Genomic DNA, 14,192 nt, shown 5'->3' with positions numbered 1-14,192 from the left:
TCACACCTAATCAAGAAGATTAACTTTTGGTTCGAGTAGATGAAAATCCTGAAATAAGTTCACGATATCTATCAGCAGCAACATGAGTAAGTCTATTGTTAGAATTCTAAAAAAAGAGAACCTCCATCCTTATCACTTCACTCCTGTTCAAAATTAACTTCCAACAGATCTTCCACGACGGTTACAGTTTTGCCAACGTATTCTGAATAAACATCGCAATGACAGACACTTTATTAAGAATATAATGTTCACCGACGAAGCAACTTTTACCAGACGAGGGGTTTTTAATTGGCGAAATAGTCATTATTGGGAAGAAGAAAACCCGCATGCTATTAAAGCTAGACATTTTCAGCATGAGTTTAAATTGAATATTTGGTGTGGCATTATAGGCGACCAACTACTAGGGCCTTATGTTCTTCCTCCGAATTTAAATGGAGATTCTTATTTATTCTTTTTGGAAAATACTCTTAGTGATATTTTAGATGATCTGTCACTGGATGTAAGAAGAAAAATGTGGTTTATGCAGGATGGAGCGCCACCTCATTTTTCATTAGCTGTTAGAAATCATTTTAATGACGTATTTCCTCAACGATGGATTGGCAGAGGCAGTGATTTTCAATGGCCACCAAGAAGTCCTGAGTACAACCCGCTAGATTTTTATTTTTGGGGACATATGAAGTCCTTAATTTATGCCAATGAAATTAATACACGAGACGAACTTTGGAGATACATTCAAAATGCAGCTAATCTTATAAGGGGACAGAATAATATTTTTTTAACGTCCGAAAATCCTTTATAAAAAGAATTAGAAAAGGCAAAGAAATCGGAGGAGACCATGTAGAACATTTAGTTTGAGTTTTTGTGAGTTCTTTTAAGTTAAAGTGTGTTTAGTTTTGATTTATCGTCAAAACGGAAACCTTACGTTAGTTGCAACTTTGTTTATTAGTTTGGTATTTGATAGTGGAATTGTAAATAAAATACTATTTCTTGTCTAAGATTATGCCTCTGTGCCAATTTTTATAGCAATTTATAAATATACAGGGAAACTATTAGCAAAAAACGAAAAACAAAAATTAACTTTAACACCCTGTATCTTTTTTTTCAGCAACATTTTATTAAGGCATATTTGGCTTAATAGCCATATTTTGGTCCAAATAATCTGTCCTTAGTCTATGCCCCAATAGTTATGACTCACCCTGTATCTTCGTCAACCTTCTTCGACAACACACTCCCTGAAGATTGGAAGCCCTCGAAACAATTTTTAAAATTTGCATACAATAATACAAACGACAGAGATTGGTTTTCTGTGGTTTTCAACCTCAATGCAGAATGATTGAATCAATGAAAACCTATTCTAAATGATGACATAGCCACAGCTACCCTTTACGTGATTTATACTAAAGAAGGGTCAAAAAAAAACGAACCGTCGTCTTTATTATAAATATATCAATATATCGGATCTTAGTATTTTTATTGAATAGTTTAAAATCATTAAACTTTGGATCCCATTTATTGAAAATGCTTTAAAAAACCTAAAACAAGCATATTATATCTTTTTTCTTTGTATCATCCCATAATATATACTTCCTAATTTACGGGGAATATAACTCAGGCGCGCACATATATTGCCGCTATAAATGGTCCAATGGATATACTGTTGAGTCTCTCAAATTACGTAGGTAGCAATAATGGTTCTTCTTGTATCCTAAATATGCTTTGGTTTCAACCAGTATACAGAAATATCTTCAATTAAGAAATGAGAAAAGATTACAGAATTGACGATATATTATTTTAAAATGCAACATACAACTGTGGTTTCGTAATTTGCAATGCGGTTGCCCATAAATACTTTTTGAAACCCGATGTTTATTGTTATTTTACCATAAAACAGCAATAGCTAAATCATGAAACCGCAAACATGAATTTCATTGTGCATTGTAAATTTATGTAATTACTGTATTTTATACATTTCCTTATGCTACGAAAATCAAAATTGATGTTTTTGTTGCTACGTATTTATTAGTACATGAAGTGAGGCTTGAAACATTCTTATACATTGTTCAAAGTATCGTATAAACTATCGTTCATACTTACTTATAGCCTAAAGGCTCCTCCTTCTATTGGTACTTTTGGTATTAGTTTGTAAGATATATTGTTTGTAGATATTAAACAAGTAAATAAATATCTATTTGATAATCTAAAATTTGACGTAACTAAAAGGACTAAGATTTTAGAAAACCCCATTTTTAATGGGGTGTTCATCCGATAAGAATTTGGTTTTCCTGTTTAACGCACTAACCGTGGATCGTAGATTTTGGTGATAGTTAAAGTAGTCGATTGGCGTAAAAGATCTTACCAGACTGTGACCTGTAAAATATTTTCTGTATACCTTACATCTATATTCAGTCTATCAGTCTAGAATTCTAAAAAAGTCTATTGTGCGTTTAGGAAAGATATTTATTACGTGGTGAAATTTTAAAAAGATCTGTTTCAGATATTTCTGATTTGGCGAACAATGGACAAACGCAGAGCTGAATCTATGTTGCTCGTCCACTTTACTTATTTTACAGACATGATACTTGAGTAAGCGGTTTCCAGTGAGAACACCCGTGATTACTCTGAGTTTGGTCTTGTGAAGCTCCAAAAAGTATTTATGCGTGGCCACAAGAATATTTTAAAGGCGTTTTTGCTTGCCTTTCACCTGGAATATTTTCCCCGTAGTTTCCAGTAGGAATGGCTCTGGTCCGACAAAAAGGTGTATTTATTCCTTCTTAAGCTAAACTATCAACAATATTATTACAATTAATTACGACCTGCCAGTTGCTTAAGCAATTGTTTGAAGTCCAAGCTATTATCGACTCATAAGTTTAGACTTCAGACAATACTTGACTGGCTTGAGGCAATACATATTTTGGCTAAATTAATTCGTTTTTTCAGGAACTCTTGAGCACAAAAACGAAAATCGATTACTATAAATTCTGCTTGAAATACTGTAGTATTTCCGAGGTTTATTGATAATAATGTGTTAGGACCAGTAGACTCTAATCCTACTCCTTCTTGTATTCTTGGTTTTTCGACATCTTTATGGATTGCGTTGTTTTAATTGTTAAAATCTGTAGATGTCTAGATAGGTCGGCCGATTTTAGATCCTGGTCTCATGTTAGCAGCTTAAAGGCACTTTCTAGAATGATCCTCTTTACATATGTGTGCAGAGGAGGAAGGTCCAGCTTTACCACTAAGGCTGCTATGGACATTAATCCCATTTTACTCGTGATTCCTACACAAGCAACTACATTATTGTAACTATGGGCGTGACAACTATGGGAGTAAGTTTCCTATCCAGTAAAACTCCGAGAGAGTTAACCGTTTCTGAGAATGATCGTGTTATTTCATTCATAGTGGGAGGTTGAATTATTTTTGTTTGTGAATGAAATAAATGTAGTATTACTGAAATTTACTGAAAGTTCTTCTTTTTAACACTAGGTTTGAGGCACCTTACAAGTGATCAGCAATAATGCTATTATATTTACCTCTAACCACTATAATTAAATTGTCTGCATAGCCCAGAGCACTAAATCCTTCTCTTTTGAATGCGAAGTCATTAGTCAAAAATCTCAGCCCCTGAATTAAAAAAGAAAATTTATAGCCCTCAAATGAAATTGCAATATCCGGCTTTAGGCACCTCAGATATGAGATTATGAGTCCATAACTGTAATATACTATTCTCAACTACTATACCCACCTGTTCTACTGAAGCTAAAACCAGATTTGGATGATTTGGCTGAGTTGGCTGATGTTTCGAAGCCATGACTTTCCTTTTATGCTTACGCCACCGTAACCTTGTATCTTCCCTTCAATTATTAGTCTTAGCAAGTTGTGTTTTCTCGTTATGGGGTGTAGATACGAGGTCCTTCTTTTCTTAATCGTTGTTATTAATTCTAGCTTTTATCTTGTTTAGTACTGCTTGATTCGATATTTTCTATCCGTAATATTCTGAGCATTTTGCGATAGAACCGCGTTTCAAAGGCATTTCATGATATTTAATTTTAGTGTAAACGCCTCAACTCCATACAGAAGGATAAACCAAACGTAGCATTTCATAACTCTAATTCAGACGTATAAGCTTAGTTTTCAGTTGCATACATTTTTTCATCTATTTGGTGTACATATTTTTGGCCTATTCAATTCGTTTCTTATTTCTATATCTGGACCCATTTGTCACTTAGTATTACACTTAATTATCTAAACTTGTTTTAATTGAACGTTATTTAGATAAATGTCACAGTTCTGATCCGACTTGCTTATTACCATTATTTTAGTTTAACATTTATCGTCAGTCATATTTCTTTGGAACTCCGCCTCTAGTAGTTGCTCGGTAAACTGAGTAGTTTTGCAACTATCAGGGTTCAAGCCCCGATAAAGGAGGAGGGCTTGCGTCAGGAAGGGCATCTGACAGTAAAAACCTTCCTAAAGCCATAAAAAGAACGAATATGAAAAATAGGTTAGAGGCTAGGGCAATTCCCGTAAGCGACACGCAGTTAAGGATTCAGCAGAGCCCAGCGAATAGTGAGCTAGGGCTAACCCTTAGAGGATGGAAGGGGCCAAAGAAGCTAGTCCTGAGAGTTGCAACTCTCATCCTCGAAAGCATGACAGGTAAATGAAGAGAGCTCGCCGATTTCATGCAGAGAAGAATTGGTGTACTTTGTGTACAGGAAACTTATTGGAAAGGTAATAAGTCAAGAGATCTTGGATATGGATACAAGCCAATATATAGTAGTTCGAACAGACATGGCAGAAATGGAGTAGGTATTATTTTGAACAACAAATGGAAGAAACATTTTGTAAGGGATGCCGGAAGAAGTAATAGAATAATGAGTGTCCAACTTAATACAGGCAATATCAATGTGAGCATCAAATGTGTATACGCTCCATAGGTAGGATGTAAAGAACAGGAAAAAAGAAAAATTTTAAAGGGTCCTTGATTGCGAGATGCTCAAGATTACTGTAGACGAAAAGTGTTTTATTGAAGGTGATTTGAATAGACATATTGGTAGAGAAAAAGCGGGAATAGAAAGTTCATGGAGGTTTGGGGATGAGAATAAGAAATGAAAAAAATATTGTGATTGACTTTGCATGGGCATGGGGTTTAGCTGACATTAATACTTTTTATGAAGACTGAAGACCAGTATATTACCTAGTATCGGGGGAAGGGAAAGTCAGATAGATTTTGTGCTGTGTAGAAGAAGACAGCTAAAAGAGGTTACGAACTGTAAAGTGATAAAGGATGAGTGTGTAGCTAGCCAACACCAACCAGTGATAGTGGATACGGAGCTAAAGGTGGGGCGGAAAGAAAAGCAAGTGGGATACTAGAAAGTAAAGTGGTGGAAGTTAAAGTGATGTCGATGTCAGAAAGTAAGGAAGGGGGCTCCTTGGTCAATGCTCTTTGCTGATGATATCGTGTTAGTAGAGGAGAGCAAAGAAATATTGGAGAAGTTGAAGTGTTAAGAAGGGTTATTCAAGAGGGAGGCCTTAAGCTTAGAAGGTCGTAGATGAGGACTGTTGGGGGATATAGAATTACTTGGAGAACAATTAGAACGAGTAGGAGAATTTAAATACCGTGGCTCGTACATAACGAAGAATGGGATACTAGATCGAGAAATTTTCCACGGGATACAGGCTGGTTGGTTTAACTGTAAAGAAGAAGTGTAAAGAAGATTCAGAAAATGAATATGGAGGTAGCTGAAAAGAAAATGTTACGGTAGATGTTGGCTAAGACTAGTAGGAACAAGATCAGAAACGACTTAACCCATTCGCTGCCATGTTCCAAATTTGGAACGATTGTTAGTTTCGCTGCTGGTTACAAGATGTCACTGTTGGTCTTAAATCTGATAAACTATTTTTGTTCGGAAGTGTCAAAACAACACGTCCATACTGAATTTACTCACTGGTTTCGTATAAGTGGCATTTGTTTTGTGATTTATATCAAAATTTCAAGGAAGGTGCAGTTGTATAACTTCTAGTTCGATTATATCTATTTTCTGTTGTGAAATATTACGATCGGGGTAAGTTTAAGCAATATTATATGCCTATACAATGTATCTGTATCGTTTAAATGCTTAACCTCAAATTGAATATACCGAGTAACCTCTAGTTTTTGCATGTTTCAAAAATGGAACTTGGCGGTATATGTTGCTAATTGAGGTTTTTCTTTTTAGTTTGGTATTATGGATGTGAAAACATTTTATGGAAAGAAAACAAGTTGTTCAGCTGATACTCTGAACAATCTAATCGATGATCTAAATAAGAAGCAGAAGGAGTTTGATTCTGCAAACATATACATTTATCCTCCAGCGGAAGATTCTGATGTAGATTCTGAATCATCGGATGATGTGAATTTCAATGATTTTTCTGATAAGTTTTCATGAAAGATACTGAACGCCCCAGCTAAGGCAACTCTTATTTCACAATGTGAGACACAAGATGATGAAGATACGTTCTCGACGAGCGATGATGAACTTCCAATAAATGTGGGTCAATATAATAAAAGAGCGAATAAATCTAATAGACAAAACGACTGGAAAAGAGGTGACTTTTTCTTAGATAATCATCAAGAAAATATCTCACTTTCAAATTAATGTTCACTGTGAAAGTGCAGTCGATTTCTTTACACTTTTTTGGTGTGATAATTTCTTTGAATACATAAAAGACGAGACTATAAAGTATGCCCGACACAAAAATGCAAACACATTAATTGAGGTTACGATTGAAGAACTCAAAGTATTCTTTGCAATCCTACTGATTTCTGGTTATTCCCAAAGACCTCGGAAAGATATGTACTGGAGTTTGGATTTGGATCTCAGAAACGAAGCAATCGCCAACGCAATGCCGAGAAATCGGTTTAGAGAAATTTTGCAAAATTTACATTTTTCAGATAACACTAAGCTACAAAAAAATGATAAGTTTGCTAAAATAAGACCACTCATAGAACATTTAAACAGTTCATTTATAAAATATGTGCCGATTGGTGAAACCATATCAGTATCTGTTGATGAATCCATGGTACCGTACTACAGCCACCATAGCTGTAAACAGCGTATTCAAGGGAAACCTATTAGATATGGGTTTAAATTTTGGTCTCAGAATGTATCAAATGGTTATCTTGTGGGTACCGAACCTTACCAAGGGAAAGGAACCTTACTAGGAGAGAGTAACTTGGGGCTAGGTGGATCTGTAGTTACAACTTTTGCCGAGAGGGTGAAGCATAATTTTCCAGATCAAAAATTTTACTTTTTTATTGACAACTTTTTTACCGGACTTCCACTGATAAAGGCCATGAGTGAATTGGGATATGGTTGCACGGGCACCATTAGACATAATCGAATTGGGAAATGCGCGTGGAATAAAAACGCAATGAAAAAATCAGTTAGAGGATCCGTTGATTCATACACAAGTGCTGATGAAGATATAATAATTATCCAGTGGAAGGATAATGCCATCGTTCACGTGGCTTCAAATTGTTATGGCGTTCAACCTACAAAATCGGTACGTCGTTATTCTGCAGTAGAAAAAAAAATGTATAATGGTAGAAGTTCCCTACGCAATTCAGCAGTATAATACTCATATGGGAGGTACTGATTTAATGGATAGAAATATCGCTAACTATAGACCAAAACTGCGTAACAATAAATGGTGGTGGCAAATCTTTGTTCACCTTTTGTCTGCTTCAATCTCTAACGCATGGATTTTATATAGAATTCAACACCACAATAACATTCAATCTAACGCTGATGAATTCGTTGAAAGTATGCGTTCATTGGATTTATTGGGGTTTACAAGAAGCATTGTGGCAACATATCTACTACTCAACCCTCGACAACCAAAACCTGATAAGACAAAATTAGGAACATTATTTCGAAAAATTCCAGGATCTGTTTCACAAAATATGTCGGTTCTGTATTACCCAATTTCTTTAAAACAAAACAGATGCAAAATTTGTAAAACAAATACAACTTTTGGATGTGGTATTTGTAAAATTAATGTACATCCTATTAATTGCTTCAAATCTTTTCATGAAAAAAATTAATAGATCCTCTCAAAATGTTATCATTTTTTTATCAATAAATGTTTAAGTTTAAATTGACGTTGTCGATTTTTTATTACCTATTTATGGCCATGTTCCAAAATTGGAACAAAAATTTTTTAGACACAGGGCTATTGTGAAAAGATTAAGAATTTTTTAAATATTTTTCTATAAGTTCAGAACATAAAATTGACCTGTAGAAGCTATAAAATTAAAAAAAAGAAGATTGGCAGCGAATGGGTTAATTAGCGAAAGAGCCTACAGTCTCAAGAAATATTCAAGAACAAAAACTGCAATAGTTTTGTAATGTCAGACTTAGAGATGAAAACTATATGGGACGAAGGATAGAGCTGTTAGAAGTTGATGGAAGGAGAGTTAGAAGAAAACCGAGGAATAGATAGAAGGACTGTGTGGCAGAGGAGTTAAGAAAGAAAGGTTTACGTGAAGAAGACTTGATGGATAGAAATGAGTGGCTACGAAGGGTAAGGAACAACGACCCCTGAAAAGGGAAAAGCCGTGGAAGAAGAAGAAAAAGATTGTCAGTCCCATTGCTTTACTTGGATTAATTACTCTGTTTAATATATTTTGTAAGATTTCTGTTCTTTTTGCCATCAGTACTCTACCTTGAGCACATCTATTATTAATATATTTACCGTTTATTTTTATACCAATATCGCCATACGATAGAAAACAAAATATTATTGCAAATAATGCCCTCCATTTTTAATACTTACTAGGGTTTAATGTATTCTAACCCGTCCACATAAATTAAATAACTTCTCATGATTAAGAACTGTTAGCAGCAAGGTTGATATACTGTTGATGTTTTACTCGATTATAAAATTATGTAATAAGATATACAATGCAGATAATCAATGCGGAAATTCAAATGGTTTAATAAAAACTGTGATATGCTTAAGTTCTTTGACATGGTACTTTCCTTGAGTAATAACTGTTATTATGGTCAACTAAATACCAGAAAAATTTTACTTATTAGGAATTTATGCGAAAAGATTTTAATCTTAATTCAGGTTACAGTTTGTGCGGCGTATATATTATATATAATAGGTTCATATTATATATAATATAGTGTTTGAATGAATTAAGAATGGACAATGGACATATACATGGTGAATAAAACTGAATAAACAAACTAGACATGAAGTTAAGAGTGTATACAAAAATATACTCTTTTGTTTTTTTTTATTAACTTTTAACAAAAACGGAAAATAAGGCAAAAATCTGATAATATCAAAAACCATCATAATATAAAACATTAATATACTCGTATACCTTCCAACAGTTTTTAAATAATTAAAAAATAATGAATTGTTAGTTGAACTACACATATCAAAATCGTCTAGGGAACAAAGTAATCAAAGAATATTTAAATGGTATTTAACAATTTATTTGGAAAATATTGAAATTCAACAAATCTGGAAATTGTAAATAACATAACAACCAATCGTTGTATACAGGAGGTTTAAAAAATTTAAAAAAATTATTAATTAAAAATTCTCAGCTAACATATAAAAATAAAGTAGTAGGCTCGTGTTAGTAGAGTGTGAGTGTGAGTTACGAGAGTGTGTACGATCACCTCTGTTATTAATGACAGCTCAACATCGATTGGCATACTTCTTTTCAAATTGTCAATATCGTCTTACTTAATTGATTGCCATTGCTCTTGCATACAGTTTAGCAGCTCTTCTTTGTCTTGAACACTAATCCTTGCTGTTGTACACGTCTTTTTGGCATATACCAAACGTGTTGGATGGGATTCTAGTGAGGGGATTGAGCAGGCTAGGGCAATAACTAAATAATGTTCTGCTCTAAAAAAATTTCTCGGAATTGTGCAGCATATCGACGAACAATAGGTTCAAGAATGTGATCTCGATATTCATTAGCTGTGAAAAATCCTTCAATATGAACAAGATCAGTTCGAAAACCTATTGAAACAGCCCAAACCGCCAAAGTTGATCCTTGATATCTGTCAACTTCTTGAACGGTTTGCAAGCGAGATGCATTGCCAGATGTTCATCATATCCTCGATCTCCGTAAATTGGGTCATAAACCAAATCTAGATTTATCGGTAAAAAGAATGTTTGCCCATTCTTGTTCTTGCCAAATTTGATGTTCTTCAACCAATTCTGATCTCCTTGTGCGATTTCCACGGGATAATAAATACTGAAACTCTACTGGGACGTCTAGCGTAAAGATTACCCTCATGTAACCTATTCCCGACAATTTGAGCAGGGCATTCATGATATGAATGTTTTGAAGCTCACTTCATAGCTGGCTAGAACTAACATTGGGGTTCATTAATGCCTGAAGGCGAACAACCTATCATTACAGGTTGTGTTGCTCTTGTTGGACCAGTGTGTCTTTACCTTACTTCAACAGTTTCTTGAAAACGTTTCCATAACCGTCCTGCAGTACTTTTGGTAGAATGCACAGCTTCTGCCGCGTCGCGGGTTTTCATACAACCCTGTATCATACCAATAGCTCGTAGCTGTGTTTCACGATCAAGATTATTTCTGTCCATATTAACTTAGTTAAAACCACAATAACAAATTCTAACTACACTTGCAGCAAACATTGTACTGAATATACTTTTAAGTTAAATAGATAAATTTAAAAAAAATTACCATTTTTTAAGATCAACCAAAGAACACAAACCGATATAGAAAATTGTGATAATATATGGCCAACCAATATTAAGCAAATTTTATTTTAACAGAAAAATATTGCTTCTTGAAAATAAACGACTTTCATTTCTTGTCCGCTAGATCATTTTGATGGGTGTATTTAAACTGAAAAATTACGTCTTCTTCAGTGTTTCAAGCGTTTATTTCTTCGGCAACAGTCAATCTTGGGATGACTGGCAGTATTTGGCGAAAATCGTCCGACGGTAAAATCATTGCGCCTTCAAATCATCTCGAGTCATTGCGCAGATCTTTAAATGTCCTATCAAGTGCCTTCAATGCGCGTTTGTGCGACATTGTGCATTTATTCCATGTTATTAGCTACTAAAATGTTGGCCATTGCGGACCATTTCGACATGTTACATGTCACTTGTTAAGAATTTTAGTGGTAGTAGTGAAAAACTTGTAGCTTCCAGGATCGTTCAGATCTGGTAGACCAAAAACTGCTAATACTGATGATAAAGCTTTAGATGTCCTAGTAAACTTTAACGGAATCATAAAATTTCCACAAGTAAACTTTCAAGAAATCATGATATTTGAATAAAGTCTGTACAAACCATTTAACATAAAAATAACTCTCATCCTTACAAAATTAAAACTCACGAAGAATTATTTGAATATGATTTTGGTCGACTTGTTTTATTTAGTGATAGAGCCAGCCACATTCTGTTTAAATCATAATATTAATAGGCAGAATTTTCGATATACCATACCGTCCATATGTATGGAATAAATTCATTTTTAGCCTTATTATGTACTATATGAAAAAAACCTGAAACAGGTCGATTTTTATTCTTAAATTGACAATTCTCAGTATGAAAATATTATCCCCCTCCAGCACCCGCTTTGAATTATAAGCACCCCCTCGAAAATTTTAAATAAAAAAGGGGATCGTGTGGCACCTTGTTAGAAAGGGATTTTAGTCCTCTGTTCAGCAATATAAAGTTTTTTGAGTTTGTGATTATTACCATTATTCACTTCTTGACAATAACCGAGGTCTATTAAAATATACTTTAAAAATAATCAGGTACTTTCGTATCTGTTTTGCTTAACTTTGAAGATAATAAAATATTAGTCAAAAAGCCATATGAATCTAGTAGGTTGTGTCATTTAGGCATTTAAAGTTACTAAAAGACGCCAGTATAATATTTGTGCGCGTATTAAATTTAATTATGGCTCATTTGTCCGAGAGTCAAAGAATTTACATTTTAATTATGATTGGTTATGGTAGTAAAACAAGAACTCAAAAGAAGGTTTGTGAAATGTTTAATAATAAATACCCTGGTCAACAAGTTTCGCAATTTACAGTTAGCCAAATTGAAAAAAAGTTTCGTTATACTGGACGTTATACTCAGTTGGTTCAGGAGTTAAATGAAAATGATCCTGATAGAAGGTAAGAATTCTGTGAACTGTTGATGGACAGATAAACATAACGGTTAACAAACAGAACTGTAGATATTGGAGCAGAAAAAATCCTCACTAGGTGTGTGAGACTCACACGCAATATCCTAAAAAAGTTAACGTTTGGGCTGGTATCATTAACAATAAAATTATTGGTCCTTATTTTTTGAGGGCACAGTTGATGGTGAGGTTTATCTAGATTTTTTTATTAACTTTTTAGTGCCTACATTATGAAGATTTTTTCCTGATGTTAACCATCCAAATAAGATAGATCGATCTATTGACTATCAACAAGACGGAGCTAAACCGCATTTTGCACGTATAGTTAGAAATTATTTAAACGAGGTTTTGCCCAATAGGTGGATTGAAAGACGTGGAACGATCGAATGGTCGACTAGATCCCCAGATTTGACTCCTCTCGATTACTTCTTATGGGGATATTTAAAATATTGGGTATATTTTAATACACCAAACAGTATTGCTGATTTAAAAGTTAGGATAACGGAAGAAATTAACAAAATAACCTTCGAGGTAGTACAAAATGTACGAGAATTCCAAAATCGCCTCGGTTATTGTCAAGAAGTGAATGGTGGTTATTTTGAACATTTAATTTACTTGTAAAGTACGTTTAAAAATACATTCTAAATATTATGTGACATTATTATCTTCATTCAACCAAAAGTTTTGTGATAAAGAAATTATCAAAATTTTATATCTTAAAAATCAATTGCACCAAATTTAAAAAACTTTATATAGCTGAATAGAGGACTAAAATCCTTTTCTAACAAGGTGCCATACGACCCCCTTTGTTATTTAAAATTTTCGAGGGGGTGCTTATAATTCAAAGGGGGTGCTGGAGAGGTATAATATTTTCATACTGTAAATTGTCAATAAGAATAAAAATCAACCAGGTTTTTTTCACACAGTACATAATAACGCTAAAAATGAATTTATTCCATACATATGAACCGCATGATATGTCATATTTTTAAGCGCACTGGATAGACGAGATGAATCCCACAATATCCAGAAAAGTTAATGTCTGGGCGGATTTTGGCAAAAAAAACCTTTAACTGGTACTTTTTATGCAACAAGAATAAACGAAAAATAAACTAAAGTCATCTCAGTGATACGGATAAACAAACATCTATAAAGAGTCTACACAAAAGATCATTCTGGTTTCAGCGTGGAAAGGTATATGAAATTCAATCATTAAGTGTCAAAAATGTTGTCGCTTACCTAAACTTGTTTGGTTTTCCTCCAGTTGTTTGAGTTTCTCACCAGCTGTATCAAACTCTGTGATTTTGGTGCCCATAACCAGAGTGTCAAAAACTTCAGCAGTTCTATCAAAGTACTCCGATACCAGCCTATAGAATCTTAAAGAAGTTATAAGAATATTTCTCCTTCTCTCTAGCCTCATCGCAAAGCTTTTACAGACGAAGTCCATAAAGTCTTTCTGAGATATCAAGTCTTTGTGTTGTAAAGATAAAAATTCGTTGTCAGCAAAGTTATTGATCTTATTAATAAGTTCTGCGTAAGTGCCGTACGTCTCCCAGCACCCCAATTCTATACCTTCGTGTTCTCGTCTGAGGTCTTCGGCTGAGAGAACATCATAGCCTACTTTTTGGTGAGAGTTAAGAAGATTTTCTGCTGGACCCAGGATCCAGTTAATAACTTTGACTATTCCTTCTTCCAAGTAACCTAAAAATATTGTAAATAAAATTGTGATTCTTTTTGGTATTAAGTTTGGTGATTAAATAAAAGAAAACCAAATGGCCCATCATGATGCCATAGACGTAGAAAAGTAGGCCACTATCTGTAATTAAAAATAGGAAGTCTCTGAAATCCCTTCAAGTAGGAAGTAACGACAGTCCACTCCCCTACGTCTACTACAACAACGCAATTAACAGCACAAATCATAAAAATACTTATTATTATCTATACTGTTATTAAATAGTTATGAATTATCATCATCATTAATCAAGCCTAATTTGTCCATTGTTAAATAT

The 14,192-nt window shown here is 34.1% G+C and overlaps 1 protein-coding gene across 1 annotated transcript in view; it reads right to left on the bottom strand.

Moving 5' to 3' along the window:
- LOC140451278 (uncharacterized) overlaps positions 1–14,192 on the bottom strand; it is an 862,244-nt gene that overhangs the window by 763,532 nt on the left and 84,520 nt on the right. Inside the window, 1 exon segment of the mRNA XM_072545021.1 lies at positions 13,423–13,884. Coding sequence (XP_072401122.1) covers positions 13,423–13,884 — 462 coding nt within the window.

The sequence above is a fragment of the Diabrotica undecimpunctata genome, chromosome 9, assembly GCF_040954645.1.
Source record: "Diabrotica undecimpunctata isolate CICGRU chromosome 9, icDiaUnde3, whole genome shotgun sequence".
NCBI classification, from domain to species: domain Eukaryota; kingdom Metazoa; phylum Arthropoda; class Insecta; order Coleoptera; family Chrysomelidae; genus Diabrotica; species Diabrotica undecimpunctata.
This window is presented reverse-complemented; position numbering and strand designations above follow the sequence as displayed.